Source organism: Diabrotica undecimpunctata, chromosome 4 (genome assembly GCF_040954645.1).
Source record: "Diabrotica undecimpunctata isolate CICGRU chromosome 4, icDiaUnde3, whole genome shotgun sequence".
Classification (NCBI taxonomy): Eukaryota; Metazoa; Arthropoda; class Insecta; order Coleoptera; family Chrysomelidae; genus Diabrotica; species Diabrotica undecimpunctata.
The window spans coordinates 127829780-127855108 of record NC_092806.1 but is presented as its reverse complement, the minus strand read 5'-3'; the positions used below and the strand labels follow the sequence as shown (position 1 = coordinate 127855108).

Sequence of the window (25329 nt, the reverse complement as noted above, 5' to 3'; positions counted from 1 at the left end):
TCGTGTTATACCACTTTCGTAAATTTTGAAGCCAGGAAATGCGTCTTCTTCCTGGTCCTCTCTTACCATTTACTTTCCCTTGGAGAATCAGCTGGAGAAGGCCGTAACGTTCTTGATTTCTCATTACATGTCCTAGATATTCCAACTTTTTAGTTTTGACGGTCATGAGAATTTCACATTCTTTCCCCATTCTACGCAGGACCTCCACATTAGTAACTCTGTCAACCCAGGATATACGTAAGATGCGCCTATAACACCACATTTCGAAAGCTTCGAGCCGATTCATAGATGCATTGATATAACATAACGTAATAGAAAAACTCGTTTTGTTTCTTGTAAAAATATAAACAGGCAGGTATAAAAAGTTCGCATTATTCACACATTAATTTCACAATATTCCGATTCATACATTATATCGTAAACAACAAAATCCATGGGCTTCGTGAAATAAAAATTACATATCCCATCCGTGGACATTCATACTTAGAGTGTGACAAGAATGTTGGACTGTGGAATCTAAAAATGCCTTTTGAAGTACCAAAAGAGTTTAGAGACATGATCAAGGGGTCCGCGTAAAGCCGTCTGCATTCATCGTCGTGAAAGTAACACAAAAAATAGTTTTGGACTGGAAATCATTTTTGGACAAAAAGTATGTTCCAAAATGCCCTTTCAAAACTCAGGGTTTGAAAGAAGTTGTTGCCACATCAGAGCACAGTCGACTTATAAATAATCGATCTTCTTACAATGGGCCATTCTTTTCAAGCATCTTGAAGAAACGAATGACCTTAACAACTATGGAGTTGAAGAATGGAGAATTTGAATTACCATTACCAGCCTACTCAGGTAAGGTATAAGGTATCACAAAAAATTATAATATTATTCCCTGTATGTTGTTTCAAGACCCCTCGCAATTTCAAAAGCCAAGCACAGCGATTTAATGAGCCTTATGAGATTCTGTGGTCCTGCAGCTGTGGACTTTTTCTCCGTCTTACCTTATAATTAGTCGTAACAGGTAAATTATTATTATTATAATTACTCTTTTTTTATTTCTTTATTTAACGTCGGCGTCGATCTACTTCTGCGATTAAAACTAAACACCGACGCCCGGAGCACGCTTCCACGGGAAAATTTTGACGAATGCCCTGGTGTTCCAACCAGAGGTAGGGATATTTAACGAGCTATGTTACAGTAAAACCTGTGTTAACGGCCACCTGTCAAAACCGACCACTTGTACTAGCCGGCTAGTTTCAAAGTTCCCCAAACCAAAATTTGTGGACTACAAAACCTGGTATTAGCGGCCACCTTTTTATATCGGCCAATAGTTCTGTCATTTTTAGTGACCGTTATTGACAGGTTTTACTGTATTTATTATTATCTATCATTCACAATAGAAATACTAATCAAAATGAAACCTATTTTCATTATTGAAAGCATTGACAATTTTCTGTTTCAGATGACTAAGCTGGTTCTTTCAATGGACAAATTGCGGTTGACAAGAATTTCCTGGATTTTTAAAGAGTGTAACACATTTTTCTGAATAAAAACAGTGCAATGCCGTTCATGTGTTTTTATGGATCAATTTTGACTCCAGGGTTTTATTATATGTTTCAATGTAAGACACATTATGGTCTTTAAAGTTAAATATGCGTTTTTCTCGGTTTTATGAAATTTTGACATATCTGGTTTTTTCCCTGTAGTCTTCATATATACAAAATATTTTCAGGTTGCAATGAGAAAAGGTATATAAGTGAGGCTAAACAACTTCTTTGAAATCTACAATCTAGCAAGCCAGAAGATTCTTCTTCTGAGAACTTTCCTTGCAAAAAAACCTATAGCAATAAGTACATTGCTTGAGGTTTGAATTTTTTATTGTAAAGAGTGTGGGTTTTTAGTTATAAGGAAAAAGGTACAAAACTTATGCAAAAAACCAAACAATACTAAGTTTTTAATAAAATCAATTAAATTTTGACACATTTGCTTTCCATTTTATAAACATAGTAAAGCATACTTTCATCATTTTTAACAATTTCATAATCATCAAATATATTAGGAGGAAAAATCTTATTTTTAGATAATAAATATATAGTTTTAATCTCTGAGTTATCTTTTATGGATGTCATCTTAACAGAACAAAAATCAGGTATCTTTTTTTCAACAATATCATTACCTGAGCTATTAATTTCCATACTAAAATTACAAACGGGTTTTTCTAATAAATTTTTAAATTCAGGTAGTGGAACGTTTTCAATTAAGTAAGCTTTGCAGGCCTTTTCACAGAAATAACCAAATGTTTTTTCCGGCAAAAATGCTCCACCTTTTACTAAATAAATAAATTCTGAAATAACATGAAGCCGGGATAAAAATTCTAATTTTGCTAATGAATTTTTAAGGGTTGTTTTATCTTCTTTTAAAACATGTGTTATTCTGGTCTTTCTGTGAGTTTCTTCTACAGATAGCTTGTCATCTAGTTCTTTCCATTTTGAAGAAATTATTTTGGAGAGTGATACACAAAAATTTTTGAGTATTGATTGATAATCATTTTTTAGTTTCTCTGCTACTATCTCGATTAAGAATTCCAAGGCCTGTCCACAATCAATTGTTGGCACTGCAAGTTTTCCATCCAAAATACCATTTATTATAAATGCCATGTTCGATGTAGTATCTAAAACAACCAAACATAATGTGATATTTTTGAAAAAATGAATTCAAAAAAAAAACTGTATTATAAAGTTAATATCATATATTATAAAATATTATATTTGAAGAATAAGAAAGAATCATCAATTAGCCATTATCCTTGTTTAGTTTGCAAATTGAACAAAGAAGATTAAAATCATCAAATGGGAACCTTTTATTCATTATTTGAATCTGAAAAGCATGACTTTATTGGCAACAAATTCTATGTTGGATGAGGTTTTCAGCACTCTTGGCTAATATATAATGTAACAGTAATATGAAGAAAATTCCATTCCTTCCCTAATCTGTAGTTAAAGAGTTATCAAGCGTATTACCCAAGAACATTTTCTAAAACAGTCTGTTTGTCTCCTCATTGAGAAAATATTTTAATTCTTGTTATACTAAATAACAAATATGTATCTAAGTTCTTTTGGTAATGTTAAAAATGAAAATTTTTATAATTCATTTAGATTTTATTTCAAACTTATCTATGAACAAAAAAAGTCTTGTGCTTAACACTAATGTAGAGAAGAAAAAAGAAAAATACATTTCTTCAAATTACAAATTTTTCCCAAAGAAAAAATAATAAAACACTAAAAAACAAAACAATTGATCACAAAATCATAGAGGATATCATAAACCAATAGGCCTAAAAGGTGTGACGATTGACTCTTTGTGCATCTGCATTTGACTCCTTTAACCTACATGCAAAGTTTTGCATTGAAGTTAATTAACATTACGAGGTATTGTTTGTAATTTTGAAAAGACCAAAAAACAAAGAGAAGACTTAAATTAAAGGACTCCAACTACTTAAATATGGTGTGGACTTTAATAATGTAAATTTGTCAAAAGACAGAAACATGGCTTTAAGTTTTAACTCAAACAGAAGAAAACCTTAGAACTAATGAGAACTAATAGATAAAGGTTTTAACAGTTTTATATGAATATTATAATGAATTAACTTATGAACTCATGCTCAAGATTAGCTGTTTTATCGATTCAACTATTTCTATACTAATTTTCTTAACATCTCCTTACTAATCAACCACATACTTTAGTTTTAATCATACCTGGTGAGAGCCTGATATTCGATGTTGATTCAGCAAGTTCCTCAAAAAAGAAGTGAAAAGCCTCCCTGAGAACTCTTAAGTCTTGACAATTCTTCAAAATGCTCCATATTTTATCTATAATATTGGGTAATCTCATATTGTTTAATCCAAACTCAGTCTTCAGCTCCCTTTTTACTAGGCTTGTATTCACAATATCATTTAAGTTATTATAAATATCTTCACTTGATAAAGGATTATTACATATTTCTGTTTCTGGAATTTTTTTATTGACAGAGCTTGTAACTTTAATATAATTATTTAATAACATTAAATCTTCCCACAGGAAAAATAATGAAGAGTTTCTGTGCCCAGTGATAACTTGTACATTTATTTTCATTCCATCGGCTAAAGTGGAAGGATTATGAAAACCACATTTTTTATTAAAACTTGTCTCTATACATACACTACCAGAATCTTCACAACTATAAATATCCTTAACATTTTGTAAAAATGATCCAAAAATAAAATATTTAAATGTAATTATATAATCTATTTTACACTTTAGGCTTCTGGTTAACAATAGATGACTTTTTTCCATTGTACTGAGAGCCACTTTTTCATCTGATTTAGAGAAACATCCAAGTATGCTTACAGTGCAAGTGAATATTTTATTCCTGTGTTCCCAGATGCCCAAGATAACAGTACTTAAAGGGTTACAACCATCGCATATTACAAAAACCGGGTGGTTTGCTCTATTCCTTGTTCTACTGTTTAAATAATTTCTTGCTTCCTGTATGGGCATAGGGATTTGTTTTGTCTCAGATTCTGTCCAAGTCTGAACTATTCGGACATCTTCGATGATAAGTGTCTCGTTTCCCGATAAGGGTACTTTTAAAGGACTTCCTGTTACATCTAATTTATTTTCACTATCAATTTCTTCCTTGCAAATGGATACTGATTGTGTAAAATCATTTTCATTATCCAATGATTTACTTTTACAAACTAACTGAATCTTATCTAAATCAGTATCTGAAAGCAGATCTTTTAAATATGATGGAAGATCTTTCAAAATATAATCACAAATCATTTTAAATTCCACTTTAGTGACTTGTTAAGTAGTGATTTTTGTTGTTAAAAGTCAAAAGTCAAAACTATAACAGAAAAAGATTCAAAATCAAAATAGCCAGGCAGGGTAGCCAACATCTGAGACTGAATCTGAAAACAAACCACTGACATCTGACATGTTTATACAAAATACATTTGTGCATGGCCTTCTTTAGCTGTAGTCCGGAACAGTGATAATTTTTTTCGTCTTTATGAGGGGGGTGGAGTGCAAAAATGTTTGAAACATATATCGGGCCTTTCAGCTAAAAACATACTAAAAACAACCTCCTTAACTATGAATTATCGGCGGACAGCTCTGGACTTCCCATTCACACACGATTCTCTCACATTTTCACATTTTTTTGCTGGAGACGGCTAATCATTTTCCTCTCTTATTCACTATTGATTGATGTTTAATTTCGCCATCTCTCACGTCTCTCTTATCTTCCTTATTGTGAATGGGCACCCGGCACCCTGTCTCCTTTTGGATCAACTTTCTTCCTGTAGTTTTCTGTCTAGCTTCCTCTTCATGTTCATGTATTTCTTTCCGAACTGTTCACCAATCCGGGCGACGTTAGCATTTCCTTTACCAGTCCCGTAATTGATTGTAGCTTGCGTCCTAGCTTTCTGTCAACCAGGACCAGGCTCCTCTCGGCTATTTATTTGCCAGCAGAGTATGTAAGATAGCATAGTATATACCCCCCCTAGTAAGGTAAGTGCCGGAGAAAAAGTGGGGAGAGAGTTTCTAGCGCCAAATAAGTTCGGAATCGGGAACTAAAAATTTAGCGGCAAATTCAAAATGTAGGTTCTGAATTTAAGGCGGGAAATTCAAAAAGGATATACTGAATTTTAGGCGGGAAATTCAAAAAATAAATTTCTGAATTTTAGGCGGGAAATTCAAAATGTTCCGAATATTATATAGAAAACAAATATAGTCATAAAATAATAAATAAAAACTTATTCTATGCCAAAATATATTCTCTGTCCAAAAATGTAGTATACACTTACGCAATTTTGTATACCATAAATGTATAACATATCAGATAGAGACATATGTTTTGGCACAGGAAAAGTTTTTATTTATTATTTTGTGACTATATCTGTTTTCCATTACATTAAAACATCAACATAAAAAACAGATATTCTTAAAAATTTATTTATTTCTGTAATTTATAAAATTTGAGGAATCACAGAGATATAATAAATTATAAAGATCGTCATCACTGCCATTGTGGTGGTCTTCACCTGTATCCAAGAAACTAGGCTCCATTCTGAACTTAACCATCTATTCACTGCAACCTGCAAAATGATATATGGAATTACACACAAGCAGCAACCGAAATAAGTAAGCCCTACCTGCGGAGACTTGCATACCCATATGGACATTCAGGCATACAATTCATTGAGGTGAGAAAGATTGGTCCTAGTAAATTAGGGACCACTCCTTCGAGCCCCAATGCTCCCCAGGCTTTCCTCACCCTCCCCCCCATACCACGCTGATGTGCTATGGGAGGCTAGTTTCATCTATATATTTACTGAATAGTGCAGAGCAGCATGAGGCTCTTTAGTCTTGCTATGCTATTTGTATGTTTGTGTATATATATATATATATATATATGTGTGTGTGTGTGTGTATATGTTAGAGATTTATTATGTATCTAATGTATTTTACACACAAACATATATAAATAAAAAATAAACTATGTATGAGTAAAATATGTGCCCATGTATAATTAAAGTAAAATATGTACCTATGTACTACAATGGCGAGTGAAATATCTCATTCATTTACAATTAAAATGTTTTGAAAACCTTTGTAAACAAAGAGTAAGTAACATTCTTTCCAGAACTTACATCAAAGGAGAATTTTTAAATACACAGTGTTCACAAATTATATGCAATTTCTTTGAATTTCATGAATTTGTAACTAAGTATAATTAAAGTAAAATATGTAACTATGTATAATAAAAGGAAAATATGTGATTATGTATAATTAAAGTAAAATATGTAACTATGTACTACAATGGGGAGCGAGACAAGGACATAGCATTTCTCCCAAACTGTTCACCCTTGTTCTATAAGACAAGGTAGATACAGATGAAAGCAATTGTGAAAGACCTAGATTCAGGAGCAGATGGAAAATGTTTGATGATGAAGATATATGTAAAACAATAAAAAGAATTTTAAAGATTCCATATGAGTCCAGTAAATAGAAAACACAATTTTATTTGTTTACAACAAAATGGAAATATGAAACTGTAAACAAGAATGAATAACATACAAATTGTACAGTTTTATACTGGAAATAATTTAATTACACTTATGACCTGTACTTACAAAATTGTTTTCTCCTACTTTCATATTTTCTGTGAGCTACTAATTTCATAGGATCTATCATAGTGTAGTCTGGTTTATTTTTAAGTAAGTTAATAAACTTCTGGTCTCTGCCATTTACAATTGCATTTACACTTTTACACCACATATACAGAGAAAGTCTAACAATAAATTTACATATATTTATACCTGTATTTGAATGGATTTTACAGTTGAATGGTGAAAAATTTAAACAATTCAATTTCAATGAAATCTGTATCCTCTTTCTTTACTCTAAATAACATATTATATTTACATTGCTCACAGGAAACCTTCAATACTTTCTTTGCTACATATCCTGCAACATAGGTTACAGTACACCTTCCCACCTGAGTTCTCATAACATTTGAAACTGAAAGAGGAAGTGAAACATTCACTTCAGGTGCCAAAGGTTTACAACCTGGTAATACCTCACCTGTTAAAAAAAACCTAATGCATCTAATGCTCCCTCACTAACATCATTTTCACAATTGCTTTCAGGTGAATGAAAAGATATAAAATTATTTATAAGCAAAGCTTTGAAAGTGGTTATAGCACCTGGCACACTTACTGAATGAAAAATGTAAAGACATATTTTTATAATATATTACCAAAGAATATAGAATATTTGATATTACCATGTACGTCAATAAACCTTATAGTTTGAGTTTCTTCTTCTTCAATATCTGCTGCATTCTGAGAGCCTGAAATTTAAATACAATATTTTAACAGAACATAACCAATAAATAAATCTGTTGGACTAATAAATAAACAAGTACTAGATATCTTGATCTTTATCATCATCAGAAATGAACCCAAATAATATGTTGCCCAGAAGGCCCATCAAAATTTATAATAATTAACTACAATTAATATTCATAATACTTATATTAAAAATCAAAGTCATATTTGCGGAATACAATTAAGTACAATTAGTACAAGTTTTGATGATTTTAAAATATATAAGTAAGATTCATATGATAGGATTAACATTAATTTAAACAAACATTTGCTATGAGGTACAGTGCTTACCTATTGCTGGTAAAAATCCACTTTATCTTCGTCTGTAAAATGTCTAGAGCAAACACGAAATTTATTGTAAACAGTAAGAGGTGTATAATTGTTTAATACTCCTCTCTTAATTACTTTCAACCATTCCAACGTGTCCATTTCATTTTTCGGATTTGGAAAACGAAATCTACTGCTTGTGTGGTCCTTACAACCAGGAACACAACATGGTTGGCTTTTTCTTTTCTTTTATTTTGTTCCATTTTAACGATCAACAATCATCAACAATCAATAAGATGATTACAACAAAGACAAAACAAAACAAAATTCAACTTGCAATATTTCAATGGCGTACAATACAAATAATACAATACCAACAGACCAACACAACACCAACCTTCATTGTTCATTCTTCAACTTCAATTCTTCCACGGCACATGCGTCTCATACCCCCACCTAGAGTGACTGTAGCGCCGCCGCCATTACGTACGACTGGAATCGTCCAAACAAACTTCCCCGCTGCCCTATCTCTCTTGCACTACTATTTCTTTTTATGTACTATGGTAAGATAGTGTCCAACATTTCGTAGTACAAACATTCATTATTTTCTGCCTTTCCGAACCTGTAAAGTTATGTCATAAAATAGCCATGTCCGGTTAGGATCTGCATCAGAAAGTAATCAAAACGCCGGTACCCGCAGTTCATCCATCTCAGATTTAGAATAGAATTTAGAATTAGCGACTTCGTCCGCAACGGTTCCCATCCCATCCGCTACCGCTACCCTCCCCCATAAATCCTCAGAGAATATAAAATAAACTGTGCAAGATTTCTTTCCGTTCCTATATGTGACAACTTTAAAAGTCACTGTTCTGATTTTTTTTGTTGTCTTGTGGTCCTTGTTGTGTTCTGTTATTTTGACACCTGATTTGCAATGAAAGAGGTTATAAAAAAGTTTTAAATGTTCTATTTAAGGAAACTATTAAGATTTAAATTTGCAGCTAACAGTTTTTATCAATTTAAAAATGCGCAAAACACGCAAATCAACAAAGTTGTCGTCAAGAATATACTTCAGCAAGGTGCAAGTCGCAACATAACACATTTTAAACTTTTCCTATTCTTAACTACAGGTTATCTCTCATATAAGGCAAGTAAAACATTCTCGTGTATTCCCGTTGTAAATGCAGCTACTGTCTTTGGTACTACTCCCTTAGCTGGTAGGCGAAAACAATACAACTTTATTGCAGATGTAGTTGAAACCTCAGCTCCAGCAGTAGTTTACATAGAAATCAAAGATTCCAGAAGAGTTGATTTTTTCACTGGAAGGCCAAAAACGATATCAAATGGATCAGGTAAGATACCGATCTAAACTGTAAATATATTGTTATGTTAAATGATTAAACTTTGTTTAATTTAAAACTAAAGTTCGTTTTATATACACTTTTTATTTCCATCTTTTATTCATTTGTGCAATCTTACTTAAATCTGAAATACTGACTCTATGATATTTTTTTTTATATTACTGTAACAGAAATTCTCGGCTGGAATTTTGCTAGTAGGCATGCTTTACTTCACTGTCCCCTTTTTATCACTGATCGCCTTGATCAAAAATTCTTGACATCTTCCCTTGGTGGTGAAAGTGAAAGGTGTTCAATCAGTTGTTATCAATCTACAGTTCAGTATGATTTCAGTATGCCAGTCTCCCGAAAAATCATTTCAATTATTTTTCCTTCCAGTCCAGGTTTTGAAATCCATGGTAAAACTAATTTGTTTACCATGTAATTGCAAACAGTTTGTCTCAAATTAATTAGTTATTAATTAATTAAAATAATTAATTATTAATTACTTTATTGATACTAAGTACCAAAAGGCCGTCTACTGAAGTATTTCAGCCAATTTACATAATTATTATGTAATATAACACAATAATTAACAAAAATAGTGGTAATTAAAAGTGTTCCACTGTGGCGTTAACACAACAGTCAACACAGTTGATGTCTTCTTGCTTTCCTATTTTTATCAGGTAGGCTCTGAAAGAGCCTTGCCCTGTAAGAAACGGTGTGAAGAAGTAGCTAGTCTTCCTGTGGCTGTGTCCTACCCATTATCTCACATCCAGTATAAGTGTTCTTGTCCATTCTGCCCTATGTTTGTTTCATCACACTTCTCTCGTCTGCTTTGTCGTTTTCTCTCATGCCATATGTGATTGCTCTTTCTTTCACTAGTAGGTGAATTGGAGGCACCTCTGCTATCACTTGTAAGGCACTGAAGTCATCTTATATGAGCAGACAACCCTCAGCAGAGCTTTCTTCTGAGCTTTCTCCAGAATTCTGTATTTTTGTTTAGGCATTACCTGCTGCCATACTGGTGCTGCATGTAGTATGGCCAAGTGGACCAATTCCATGAGAATTCTCCTTCTATCTGTCCCTGGACCTCCTATTACCTTAATATGTAGAGGATTTCTTCAAATAAAGTTGTCTCTAGATATCTATGGTGAGTGTTTTCAGGTATCTTCAAAACATGAGGCTCAATCAATTGCATGTTTTTTTCTTTAATATAAAAAGATTTAAACAACTTATTGAATATCATGTATAGTTTATGTTCCAGTTGTATTGTAAAGTGTTCTATTTGACGGATTATGAAGTGGGTTATCAGGATGACACATTCTAGTAATTTGTGGAAGGCTGACTGTTTCACCTACTAGCAGGACCTTTACAGTTATAGAAAATTGTTGAACCATATTCAACCATGGGTCTGTAAATCATTTTTTAAATATTGGCAGAAGTGTCAATCCCAATTCACTCATTCTTGAATGTTACACTTCTAAATGTTTTGCTCTACACCAAATTTATCTTAAAGATGCAGTAGCAGTAAACAAACCAACACACGTTATTAACATTATGAATATTACGAGGAGCACTCCCAAATCACGATTTACAATGTATAAACGTACATAATATCCACCTCATAAACTATATAAATAGACATCGTATACGAAACTCAGCATACCATATCATTTAGTAGTCCTTGTACGCGGAAGAATTGCTATAACTTAATTGGACCACTGTTGTTCTAGTGATAACATTTTAGCCAGGGCGTGCGTCAGGGAATTACAGTGCTTGAATTTATTAATTTATATTTATAATAAATGTTATCATTTATATTTTATGATCAGAAGAATAACAAAGATAAAATTAAATTAATAAATGTTAGAATGATGTTTTCCAACAACATAATATGCGAATTCGTTATTGTAATGCATTGAATTAATAAAATTAAATTAAATATGTACAAATTGTTTTAAAATTAAATGTAATATCTAATGGCGGTTTCCCACCAAACGGACAAAATAAAAACAAAACAAAACACAAACTCGTATCCAATAAAACAAAATAGCAACTTTTCACAAACTTTACTAAAGACTTCGTGTTTTGAAACAGTTCGTTTTGTTTTTCGAGTCCCGAGTTTTTGAAACTCGAGTCTGTTTAGTGGAAACGGTCAGTTGTGTTTATTAATGGACTACCTCACCTCTGACGTTACAATGGGCGGGGCTTCGAAAACCTTTCTAAACATTTCTACACTAAATACAAGATAGAGCTGCGGTAAGTATAAATAAACCGTCAACAGTATGATTGTTACGAGGGGCACTCCCACATCATGATTTTAACGATGTATAAACCTATATTTTCCTGTATTATGAAATACATATGAAAATATGAAGTAGACATCGTAGCATAAGTCGTTCACAGGAATAACAGAACTGAAAATAACTGAATAAACATGTTAGAATGAGGTTTTCCAGCAACATAATAACGTGAATCCGTTATTGTAATGCACGGAATTAAAATACAATTACATTAAATGTGTAAAAGTGTTTTTAACGTAATATTTAAGGTTGAAACGGAGTTGCCACTCTTGAACTGAGCTCTTAATGGCACTCCATTCTTTGGTTTAAGGAAAACGAAATTTCAAAGCAAAAACCTATGGAAAGGTCAGAAAAATCTTGTCAAAAATAAAAACATTCAACATATCTGAGTAATAAATAAAACAAAAAACTCAAAGTGTAACTTAGGTAATATTTTACTCAGAATCTACCTCGAGTGCCTGTGAATACCTTCTTTTTTCTTTACCCATTTCATCTACAATATGCTAACAATAGTGAATTTTTTTTATGTTTATTCACAATAGTCAAAAGCTCGACTTTTAGAACTGAATTGTCAAAACTTTTGATCGCAGCCACTTTTGAATATCCGCTTTCTTCAACTCGGTTGTCGATATTTATTAAACGGGGAGTATATAACGAATATATTAAGATAGAAAAAAACATGGCGACTACCAAAATGGCACTACACAGGATCTTGATCTATATAGAACGTATAGTTATGTACGAGATATCATAAGGCACTATGAATGAAAATAAATTTACTATAGACAAATTTTGATTTATTGACTTAAGGAAGGCCTCTGGCTAAGTTCAAAATAAACAACTGATCGAAACCTAACTTGCGACATAGCAAATGAAAAGGGACGATATAACGAATCTATTAAGATATGTAATTGATTTTCTATCTTAATATATTCGTTATATCCTTCCCTTTCATTTTCTATATCGCGTTATAGGATTTGATCAGTTGTTTATTTTGTACTCAGCCAGAAGCCTTCTTAGTCAATAAATCAAAATTTGGCATACGGTTTTGCTTTCGTATTAAATTATTAAATGTATACAGCATGTTCAGCAGAAAGTCGAACAAAAGATGTGGGATCTTGACAATATCATTGAGACTCGAAGTTGAACCACTGATAATTAACGTAGTTAATGAGAGCAGCACGTCAGACTCTGATTATGAATAAAATATTAATTTACACTGTGAGTTTTTTGTTTTATTTATTAGTCAGATATGTAGAATGTTTTTATTTTTGACGAATGATTTTCTCGGACATTTGCATATTTTTTTGTTTGAAACTTCGTTTTCCTTAAAAAACGAATGGGGTGCGATTAAGAGCTCAGTTCATGACTGGCAGCCCCGTTTAAACCGGAAGCTCTTAGATATTAATACTCATAATTTCAACGCAATTTAAGAAGTTTTTACTTCTGGCGGCACTTCTCCAAGTGCACCTTATTTTTTTTTAATACAAAATTTTCGTTTATGAAAACATTTTAAGTTAAGGTATATCTGTATTCAAATTTACGAAATTTATATAAAATGAGATTTCAATTTCTGGTAACATTTGTAATCTGGATCACGTGAGTTTTATTGTTTTTCAAATAAAAACTGAAAACATAATAATAAGTTACTTCTTTTGAGGCGAACTAACACACAATTTACTTTAAAAAATAAGTGTATTTGATGTTTCGATTTCGATCGTTTAAGTGTCAAAACAACGTTGCAATTACTGCTTTATTATTTTTGTCAAACCATAAGTTTCTTTTTATTTTACAGTAGTGAAGCTAATTTTGAATTTCCTTGAAAATAATACTAACATTGTATATTTTATCTTCGTTGTTCATAGTAAACAAATCTTTAATTTTACATACTGTTTTATTAATTTGATAGGAAATATGAAAGCAAAACCGCACGCCTATGGAGTCTTACGTAGCATAGCCTGGTTTTGTTTACTTTTACTGCACGTCGAATTTGAATGAGGTGTAGTTATAATTTTTCTTTTTATACATGAGGTGTGGTAGTTGAACTTTAAATTGATGTCTATTTCAATTACCAAATACTTGACATATTGGGAGGGTTTAATAATATTGTTACAAATGTTTATAGTAGGAGAGTGATCTTGGATTCTATAGTTAAATATTATTAGTTGTGTTTTAGACAGATTTATTATTAATCTCCATTTATTGGCCCAAAATATTGTCTCATCTAGCTGCCTTTGTAATGAGTTAATTGTACTTATTAAATTTTTACCAAAATTTAACCTAAGTTTGTTGTAGAAGAAATAAGACGAAATGTTCCACATGTAATTATATAGCGATAAATGATTATTTTACAGGTATTAATAATTATGACAACTTATTTTATGAATTAGATATTGAGTCTGCTGTACAAAAGTTTTATGGAACTCTAGATGCTGTCTTTAATCAGCTTATTCCAAGAAAACTCATTAAAAGCTCTAACTTTCCAAAATGGTTTTCTCCATATTTAAAAAATTTAATTACTGCAAAGAAAACTAGTTACAAAAAATATTTACAAAGTCTGAAGCAGATTACTTGATATTTTCTAACTTAAGATCTAAATGTAAAGTAGAAACTCAAAAATGTCACTCTAATTATACAAAAACTGTTGGTAACAACCTGAAAGATAATCCAGCACATTTCTGGAGATACATTAATGATAAAAAAAATCAAACAATGTTCCAAATCACATGTACCTTGATAACAAAATGGCAGATAATGCCCAAAACAGCTAACTTGTTTGCCGAACATTTTGCTAGTGTATATGATTCATCCACATACAGATTGCCCAAAAGACTCATGTTTAAAAGCAAATATTTCTTTATATACTATTAAAATCTCTGATATTTATGATGGTATAATATGTCAACTGAGAAATTCTTTTTCAATGGGACCAGATAATATTCCAAATTATTTTTTAAAATTTCCAAACCAATATACCTACTGTTTAATTAATCTTTGCTTACATGTTCCTTCCCGACTAGATGGAAAGAAAGCTATGTATTACCTATTTTTAAAGCTGGTGATAAAAATAATGTAAAAAATTATTGTAGTATCTCTAAGCAATCAGCAATACCAAAGTTATTCGATAAAATAGTATACAATCAACTATATTAGCAATGTAAAGAATTATTATCTGTAGTTCAACGTGGGTTTGCAGCTGGAAAATCCACTATTACTAACTTGGCAGTATATGAAATGGATCTGTTGGTGGCATTGGAGAGGAAGGAACAAGTAGACTCAATCTACACTGACTTCTCCAAGGCCTTCGATAAGAGTCAATTTCAACATTTTGCTTGCAAAACTCCACAATTTAGGATTTACTAAGGACCCGTAGAATGGATATCAAGTTTTTTAAAGGATCGAAAACAAAGGGTGAAACTATTTAATTTCCTATCTGAATTATTTGAGGTTTTATCAGGTGTCACCCAAGGAGGTCACTGTTCACCATTACAATTAAATCTTTTTATAAATGATATATCTGATAATCTAGAATCATTAGTTTTACTTCTTGCAGATGACTTAAAGTTATATAGATGTATAAAATCTATAGCTGACATATATTGCAAAAGGATATTGACAGGTTATGGGACTGGAGTATACAGAATAATCTTACATTAAATATCGATAAATGCTTTTATATCAGTTTTTTTAGGGGGAATAAACAATAAGACTCAAACTATCTTATGAATAATGTTAATTTAAGATATAAAAATCAAGTTAGAGACCTGGGCATCACTTTTAATGAAAGCATTAATTTCAATGACCATATTTCACAGATTACATTGAAAGGTCTTAAACTTCTTGGATTTACATTAAGAAACTGTAGTGAGTTCCCAATTGATGTAACGAAAGTTGTGTATTGTTCTCTTGTACGCTTTCAAGTAGAATATGGCATGCTAATCTGGTCTCCTATGTATAGCCAGTATATCAATTCCATTGAATAAGTTTCTTAGGTATTGCGGTTACAAAATGGGAATTCCAGTTGCAAATATAGACAAAAAAGTAATTTTAGATAGATTAAATCTAACAACACTTTATTACAGACGAATTCAATTTGATTCTGTATTTTTTTATAAATTATTAAATAACTTAATTCAATGTCCGGAACTTTTAAGTAAAATAAGCTTCAATATTCCACAACATAGACTAAGATCTTTTGAACTTTTTCATATAAATTTTCATGCTTCCATTTATTCCTGCAATAATCCATTTGATAGGGCCTTAAGGTTTTTAAATAGTCACTGTGATGTAGATCCTTTTAATTTAAGTTTAAATCAATTTAAAACCATGATTTATAGTAAACTCTAGAATTATTTCTAAGTAATGTATTTTAGAGTGTAGTTATAAGATAAATTAGATTAAAAAATATAATGTTATTATAATGTTGTAGTGGGGTGATCCTGTCTATTTAATAAATAAAATAAAATGTTAATGATTTGATAAATAATGTCAAAAAAGTTTTTATAAAATCGTCATTACTAGTTCAATTTTACAAAGAATGTCTGGGTAATATTGTATTACCGCTTTTACTTGTTATCACTTGGTTACAAGCAGCATTTTTTGTATGCGAAGTATTTTCAAAGAGTAAAAAGTTTTATTACAGAACTAACATATGCCACTTTCTCAGATCTAGAGGAATGTAAATATTTAATTACCTAATTTACCTCAGAATCTAGCATACCTATCCTTAAATTTTAATCAGTGTTAATCTATAATTATAAAAAACACCACTTTTTAAATACTAGCGGAAAGGCATTTTAAATTATTATTATTATATGAATTGGTGTTTAAAGCAAAATTTCTGAACAAGACGATAATTAACGTGTCCATATTTGCATAGATTCCAGTCTCTAATAATAACTTAAAGCACTTAATTAGAGTAATAATAAGTCACTTGAAATTGATTAAAAAACGGGTATAACTGAAAACCAGTGTTTTGTCAACAACTATACATTTCGCACCACAATGTACACAAAAATTACTATCTTTTTTGGTAAAACCTGCAAAAATCTATTTTGAATTTAGTTTTATCTATAACTTTTTAGGTTTTATAATAGAGGAAAACGGCCTAATCCTTACAAATGCTCATGTAGTTACAAACAAACCCAATGCTAAAGTAGAGGTAAAACTCATAGATGGATCAATTTACAATGGAGTTGTTGAAGACATTGATCTGGTAAGTGATTTAGCAACGGTGAGGATTCCAGCAAAGAAACTGCCTGTCATGAAACTAGGAAGCTCAGCAGATTTGAAACCTGGAGAATTTGTTGTAGCTATTGGTAGCCCTTTGGCTCTTAGCAATACTGTAACTAGTGGTGTAGTCAGTTCCACTCAAAGGGGATCCGCTGAATTAGGTCAGTTTAATGTTTACAATCTGTTCAAAGGACTAATATGTAACTTTTAACCAAATTTAACTGTTAACATCTGCTCTTTTTATACTAAGGCATATTTTTCTCTTAGGTTTTAGCTAGGTTATTAACCATGGTAGGTGCATGCTTCATTGTATTATAAGCTGATGTAGCAGAGAAATGGGAATGGGCTCATTGTTTCTGCTTTTATTTATGTAATCTCTCTTCTTCTTCACATGCCATACACCAAAGTGCGTAGGCGACTATCTCATTACTAGAATTCTGTTCTTGGCGGCGTGACACAGCTCGCCTGTATTGTGTATTCCTGTCCATTCTTTAATATTTCTTAACCAGGATAATTGTTTGCGGCCGGCTCCTCTCCTACCTTCGATCTTCCCTTGTAGGATTAACTGAGGTATTTCATATTTTGCTCCTCTCAATATGTGCCCAAGGTAACCAATCTTGCGTTTTTTAATTAATTTAAAGAGTTCTCTTTCCACGCCGGCTCTCTTAAGGACGTCATCGTTTCGAACTCTATCCACCCAAGGTATGCGCATCATTCTTCTTAATGACCACATTTCAAATGCTTCAAGTTTGTTGATAGATGTTTTTTTCAAAGTCCACGTTTCCATGCCATAAAGCAAGATGGACCATATGTAGCACTTGACCATTCTGTAGCGTATTTCGAAATGTAGGTTTTGATTACATAGAAGCGGTCTGAATATTACAAAAGCTTGTCTTGCCATTTGTATTCGGGTTTTTATCTCTTGTTGTGGATCCGATTGGTCATTGATTGTGGTGCCAAGGTATTTAAAAGTTTTCACGCGTTTTATGCGATCGTCACCTATGCATATTATCGGGTTTTCTGGAGGGTTTCTGCTAATGACCATATATTTCGTTTTCAAAATGTTGATTTTGAGGCCATATTTTTTACCTATGCTATTCACCCTATTTAGTAATAACTGCTGATCTTCCAATTTATCAGTTATAATCACTGTGTCGTCCGCATAGCGTAGGTTGCTAATTGGTATGCCGTTCACCTTAATGCCTAATTCCGTGTCTTCTAATGCTTCCGCAAATATATTTTCAACATATAAATTAAAAAGCATCGGAGAGAGTATGCAGCCTTGGCGGACACCTTTCCGGATTTCAAATTCATCCGTATATTGGTCTTGATCAATCCTCACCTTTGCCATTTGGTTCCAGTATAGATTCTGAATAATTCTGATCTCCTTCTGGTCAATGTTGGCCCTATGTAGTAGTTCCATCATGATATCATGTTTAACATTGTCAAATGCCTTCTCGTAGTCGATGAAGGTGAGGTAGACATCTTTTCGTTGATCTAAACAGTTTTGTATTAAAGTGTTCAAACATAAAATTGCCTCTCTTGTTCCTAGTCCTCCCTTAAAACCGAATTGTGTTGACCCGCTAAGTTCTTCTAGTATCTTATACATTCTTGAGTGTAATATCCTAAGAAAGAGTTTCAGCAAGTGACTCATTAAACTGATTAAGCGGTGTTCATTGCATTTTGTGGCATTAGCTGTTTTTGGGATCATCACAAAGGATGACTGCAGCCATTCTCGCGGAATGTAACCAGTATCATAAATTCTATTGAACAGCTTTACCAAGATTTCGATATTCTCCTCGTCTAGTAGTTTTATTGCTTCTATATTAATTTCATCTGGACCTGTTGCTTTATGCATCTTTGTGGTTCTAACTGCATATTCTATTTCACTTCGCATTATTGATGGCCCTGATAAGTTTTCGGAAGGAAGTTTGCGCGTTGGTTGTGTTGGTCTTTCGTCATTAAAAAGTCTTTCTGCGTATTCTTTCCACGCCATTGCTATCTCCTCTTCTGACTCTATGTATTCGTTTCTGTCGTTCCGTATTCTTGTTCTGTGGTGGCTTTTGTGTATATTCGATATTTCTTTGATCTTCTTATGTAGTCCAAAACTATCTCCTTTTTCCTGCAATTGTTCTATTTCGTTGCACCTTTCCACCATCCAACGTTCTTTTGCTTTCTTAATTTTCTGGCGAATTTCTTTGTGTATCTGTTTGTATTTGTCTTGATTACGTTGTTGTTTATGTTGCCTTCGCTTTTCCATTAGATCCATAATTTCGTCCGTCATCCATTCGTTATGCTTTCTCTTCCTGATCTGTGTTTTAACTTCCCTGTTTACTGCCAGAATCGTTCCTTTAATATCATTGACCATCTCTTCGATATCATCATTTTGTTCTATTATTCGCATTCTTTCATTAATTTGATTTGCATAACTCTTCTTCAGATTTTCGTCTCTCGTCAGTTCTCTTGTATTTATAGGCGTGCTGGTGTTTGTATTTGTTCTCTTATGTTTTGCTAGTTTTAACCTCACATCTGCTATTAGCGGATTATGATCGGATGCAATATCAGCACCTGGATATGCTGCGATTCTTTTGATAGCGTTACGAAATCTTCTGTTTATTAAAACGTAGTCAATTTGGTTTCTAATTATTCGATTTGGACGGTCTCCTGGTGATTTCCAAGTATATAACTTACGAGGTGGGAGCTGAAACCATGTGTTCATGACGATAAAACCGTTCTCCTGGCAGAATTCACACAGCAGGTCGCCTCTTTCATTTCTAACTCCAAGGCCGTACTCTCCAATTATGTCTTCATATCTTCCTTTACCCACCTTGGCGTTAAAGTCGCCCATTATTATGTTTATGTCCTCTTTCTTTGTTAGTCTTATTGCTTTTTCCAGATCTTTATAGAACTTAGTTATTTCTTCTTCTGACTTATCTGCTGTTGGTGCATATGCTTGTGTCACATTTATGTTTACTGGTTTGCCTGTCATTTTGATCAACATGACTCGTTCGGAAATTGGAACAAAATCTGTCACCGATTTACTGGTCTTCCTGTCAAGAGCAATAGCCACTCTATGTCGGTGATGTCTATCTGTTGGGTCACTACACGAGTAATACATAGTAATTTTATCTTTCGTAAACTGGCCAGATCCAATCCATCGGACTTCACTGACTCCCATTATATTTATTTTCAGCCGATTCATTTCCTTTATAAGGTTGTGTAGTTTTCCTGGTTCGTAAAGACTATTAACATTCCATGTTGAAATTCGTTGGATATCATCTATTTGGCACCGGGAGATTCTTCGCACCCTCTGACCATCTAAGGCCTGCCCGGGACTGAGGGCCATTGTTTTGTTTTGTTCTGCCATAATGAGATGAGTTATCCTGGGGAAAAGGTAGTGTTGTGGTATCCCGTTACTTTCAACACCGCAGTACCACAGCCATTCAAACTGTCCTAGTCATGCCTGTGGAATTCCAATAACAAGCCGGTCCAAGATAATTTCTTTTGCGCCTTGTGTTGGTACTGGTGATCGCTGCTGCCCTTCACCAGGGTTGAGGACTAGGAGGGATACATATGGAGGGTGTAGGATAAAGGTTATGGGACATGAGATTCCACGGTGTGGGATGGTGGAATATCATGAGCTAGCGTGGGCAGGGTCGCTAATCCCTGAAGTAGGTCTGTTTCCACCGGGATCGTGAAAAGTACCCACCCGCTACCCGCATGTAATCTCTATGGAAACAAAATATTTTTTTAATAGAACTGTTTCACTGCTGGACAGAGACCTCCCCTAATCTTTTCCATCCATTTTAACCCTAAACTGCTCTTAACCAGTTATTAGCAGTTATTTTGCTGTCATCAATCCAGCGCGTTAGTGGTCACCTTCATATCCATTTATTAGTTCTTGATTTTGATTCCAACACTTATGTGTCCACCTAATATCCTCGAGCCTGTCGATATGTCCTGCCCAATTTCATTTCAATGTTGTTCATTTTATGTTATCACATCAGCAACAAATCAAAAATTTATAAATTAAGTATTCCTTTGTGTTTCTCTTGTGAATCTTTAGTGAAAAGATTCCTGAGTGTATTAAGTGCCCCTGTGTAAAATAACTAAATAATATCCATCAAAACAAAAACATCAGCCTCGAAGTGCAATAGAAAGAACGACATTACCGCGGTATTTAGGAGGAAGAGGACTTATGGATATAAATGAGCAATTAGAAAAACAGATTGTTAATTTGAGAACATAGTTTCGGATACAGACTGAGACATCTACTTTTCATCTCGTGATTTATGCAGTAGATGAGACAACACGTACTAAATTGAGGGAACCATAAATGCACATTAACCATCTTATTAAGAACGAAAAAGAAGAGCACCTGGATAAGTAAACCTCTGCACAAGTGACATCACAATGATGTCAGTCAAAACGAAGTCGACAATATGGCGTCGAACTGTTGTTTGACATCAGGAAAGATGTTCTTGTTCACCATTCAGGATCAGGTTAGACTAACCAAAAATGTATCAAAAAAAAGACCCTCAGATCCAAAACGACAAATGCCAATGTGGATGTCAAGTCCAAAAAACTCTCCTTTGCATTTTCTGCAACTGAATATAAGGAAAGGAATGACTCAGTAGAAAAATTTCTTCATCAAGAGATAGCTAACAAACTGGGACTTTTCCAAACCAACCATCCCCCAATCAATACGGTCCTGTGAGTATGCTCTAGAATGACAACTACAAGCTATACTGGGACCGCACTGTGCTCACAGGTCAACCGATGGTACATAATATTATATATATAATAATACATTGACGACACCTAAGAACAATAATCTATGTGTTAATTACAACGCAAAAATCATCAAGTCAAGAGATCTGTAAATACAAATAAGGAGACAATGGGTAAGACAAAGGACAATGGTCTTTGGAAAAGACCTAGACTATCTATTATTCTCTCTTCTACTGGTGTTATCCTGAAAAATCTCTTAAAAAACAAATCGACTGGGTCTGAGTGAATATTTTTTGCTAAAGTAGGTATTTGCTTTAATACCAATGATAATACCATGTTCTTATTGTCTATATATTTTGTTTTTCAATCGTCGTTGACTTTGCAGAAAATGCAAAGGAGAGTTTTTTGGACTTGACATCCACATTGGCATTTGTCGTTTTGGATCTGAGGGTCTTTTTTTTATACATTTTTGGTTAGTATAACCTGATCCTGAATGGTGAACAAGAATATCTTTCCTGATGTCAAACAACAGTTCGATGCCATATTATCGACTTCGTTTTGACTGAGATCATTGTGGTATATAATATGTGGTATGTGGTATATAATAATATTTTGGTAAAATTTTGGATGCTTGTTTTCATTTAAATTGAACTGTGATTTAACAGTTTTGTATTATTAGAAATATATGTTAACTGGTTTTAGAGAAAAATTTTAATTCATTTTGTAGGCCTGTCTAATTATATTTATATTAGTTATGTTTAGATAGGCTTGTCTGTATTTTTAATAAGACATTTCCTTTAATTACAATTAAGTCAAAACATCACAAACCGTGGACTACTAAAGATATCCGCATATCAGCCAAGAATATGTGTTCACTACTGTACATCAAGAAATTTACTATCAACGTCTTTTTCACTGAATATATCTCCAAGTATAGAGGAACCTATCTAAAACTTATCAAAACAGCTTAAAAAATGTACTATGAAAATCGTCTGGGAAGCTCTAAAAATGTTGCCAGAGAAACTTGGTCCATATTAAAGGATTTTAGAAATAAAACTAACACAGCTCAAACATTTTCTCTTCCAAACCCTAAAAATCTAAATGAATACTTCGTTAATGTGAGTAAAAATATAACAAACTATTTTGCCACAACAAAATCCTATTTCCTATCTCCCCAATTAAAAAAAGGTCTCGAATTCATTCTTTACAAGACCATTTGATAAATCTGAACTGGTCCAAACAATCATTAGTATCAAAAGCAAATCTTCCTGTAGTATTGATGGACTATCCATAAAAATTTTCTTAAATTTCCAAAAAATGTGTTGGAAGTCCTGGTCTCAATAATTATTAATGATTCCTTTGAAAAAGGTATATTTCAAGAGTGCCTAAAGACAGCCATTATTATTCCTCTTCATAAGGGTGGTGAAAAATCGAATGTCTGCAACTATAGACTTATTGCCTTACTACCGGTCTTATAAAAGCCCGACTTACGTCCTTTCTCTTTGAAAACAACATTTTATCACAAAGTCAGTTCGGCTTTTTATCTAATAAATGTACCAGTGATGCTATGTTTTATGTACTACATGAGGTCTGTCAAGCACTAAACAATAATCTTTACACTGCCACTGTTTTTTGTGACTATGCCAAAGCTTTTAATTGTGTAAATCATGTCATTTTGATAAACGAACTAAATTTCTACGGAATTTTAGGTATTTCTTTGAATTGGTTCCACTAGTTAGAGCAAATGGTACTGACTCTAGTCACAAAAACCTTGTATGTGGAGTACCACAAGGTTCAGTATTGGGTCCTCTACTTTTCCTTATCTTGGGATAAATATAAATATCTTTAGATATCACTACGGATTATAAATAATTCACTTCTAATGAAATTCTTACAGGTTTAGTTGGGAGAGATATGCATTACATCCAAACAGATGCTGCAATTACATTCGGTAATTCAGGAGGCCCATTAGTAAATTTAGATGGGGAAGCAATTGGTGTCAACAGCATGAAAGTAACAGCAGGTATTTCTTTTGCAATACCTATAGATTATGTTAAGGAATTTCTTAAAACTACAAAAGGTCCTAGAAAGTCAATTGATAAACCCAAGAGGATATACATGGGAATTACAATGTTAACGCTAACTCCTCAGATCATACACGAATTGCAACAAAGAGACCATCAAATTCCAAGAGATATTGAAAGAGGAGTGTTGATATGGAAAGTTATTTATGGGTCACCAGCACACAAGTAGGTTTTTCCATTTATATTTATTTTGGAATATTTAAAATTGGTTAATATAAATAAACACAAATTTCTGCTCATCGTCAGGTTCCGTTAAGTTACTTAACTACTAAAAAAAAGATACTATGGTTGTTCTCACAAAAATTATGCCGATATTAAGTATATTTGAATAACATCGGATTAATTAGACCAAGAAAGTGTTTGTGTGAAATATACTTTTTCACACAATGATTGTTCAAAAAATTCTTGAGGAGATGTTGTGATATAACTATAAGGTTTGTTATGTGATATGATCGTTGTGTTGTTTTTCGATATACATTTATAGACTTGGTTGAATTTACCGAAAGTACAAGCTGCATATAGCCGCAAATGTCAACCATGAAATAAAATAGTTTGGTTTGGCAGTGATGGGGTGTTTTTATAATGGATATGTTGTATGCTTCAAATATAAAGAGAGAAAGCTTTTAAAAAGTACATTTTGATTATACTATTTTATGATTTATATGAAACAATAACGAGTAAATATTTGTCCCTTTCGAGATTAATTGCTAACATCTGTTGCAATCTGGCAACTGCTTATTTGACGATTGCCGAATCTATCACCTAATCTGTCAAAGGCAATTGCAAAAAAAAATTTCCAATAATTAACTGCAATTAATCTTCAAAGAAACAAATATTTACTCATTCTTGTTTTATATAAATCAAAAATTGCAGAATTCATAACATAATATAATTAAAATGTACTTTTCTAAAGCTTTGTCTCTTTATATTTGAAGCATACAGCTTATACAATATAAAAACATGCCAACACTGCTAAACCGAAATTTTTTGTTCCATGTTTGACTTTTGCAGCTATAACCAGCTTGTACTTTCGGTAAACTCAACCATAGACTTTGTTATTTAAATCTTCAAACGGTCGCGTAGTTTTTTGAAACGGAAGAGGTCGCGAGTGGTCGAAAAGGTGTAGTCATATTTTAGAGAAAACTGTGCAAATATTAATAATTTAATTACTTACTCCTATTTTAGGCTCAGATATAGTTTCTTTGACCTAAGAAAAATGACTAAAATCCTACTTATAAAATCGATAATTTGCCTAATTTAATATACGTATACCAAGTGATAAAGTTTCAAAACTACTGGCTGTCATAGGCACGTCTGTGATGCAACCAAAACAATGAATTGGTAACAGTTAATTACTGGATGGCCAGGTAAAAAGTAAGCATAGTTGTTTGTGTTCGAAATGAACCTATAATAGGCTATTACAGATGGCATGGCCATGCACATAATACAAATA

At 32.8% G+C, this 25329-nt stretch overlaps 2 protein-coding genes and 1 long non-coding RNA gene across 3 annotated transcripts in view; 1 reads left to right on the top strand and 2 right to left on the bottom strand.

Annotated features, from left to right (window-relative positions):
- Nucleotides 1-1928: 1928 nt before the first annotated feature.
- On the bottom strand, nt 1929-4895 carry Zwilch (zwilch kinetochore protein). The gene is made up of 2 exons (XM_072528076.1): nt 3747-4895; nt 1929-2662 (listed from the first exon to the last, which is right to left on the bottom strand). The coding sequence occupies exons 1-2, from the start codon at nt 4810-4812 to the stop codon at nt 1959-1961; spliced, it is 1770 nt and encodes a 589-aa protein (XP_072384177.1). The 5' UTR covers nt 4813-4895; the 3' UTR covers nt 1929-1958.
- A 1074-nt stretch (nt 4896-5969) lies between these two features.
- Nucleotides 5970-8703, bottom strand: LOC140439987 (uncharacterized). The gene is made up of 2 exons (XR_011950774.1): nt 8214-8703; nt 5970-7885 (listed from the first exon to the last, which is right to left on the bottom strand). It is a non-coding gene; the product is annotated as an uncharacterized lncRNA (long non-coding RNA).
- A 298-nt stretch (nt 8704-9001) lies between these two features.
- Nucleotides 9002-25329, top strand: part of LOC140439986 (serine protease HTRA2, mitochondrial-like) — a 29629-nt gene continuing 13301 nt past the window's right edge. The window contains exons 1-3 of the mRNA XM_072530208.1: nt 9002-9538; nt 16914-17222; nt 23690-24041. Of these exons, the coding sequence (XP_072386309.1) occupies nt 9148-9538; nt 16914-17222; nt 23690-24041 (1052 nt within the window). The 5' untranslated portion in view covers nt 9002-9147. The remainder of the gene's footprint in view (nt 9539-16913; nt 17223-23689; nt 24042-25329) is intronic.

What these genes read in the sequence shown, in the direction of transcription:
- Zwilch (XM_072528076.1), bottom strand. Translation starts at nt 4,812, where the DNA reads ATGATTTGTGATTATATTTTGAAAGATCTTCCATCATATTTAAAAGAT. An exon ending in GAATATCAGGCTCTCACCAG is followed by an intron (nt 2,663 to 3,746) that starts GTATGATTAAAA and finishes TGGTTGTTTTAG; the next exon opens with ATACTACATCGAACATGGCA.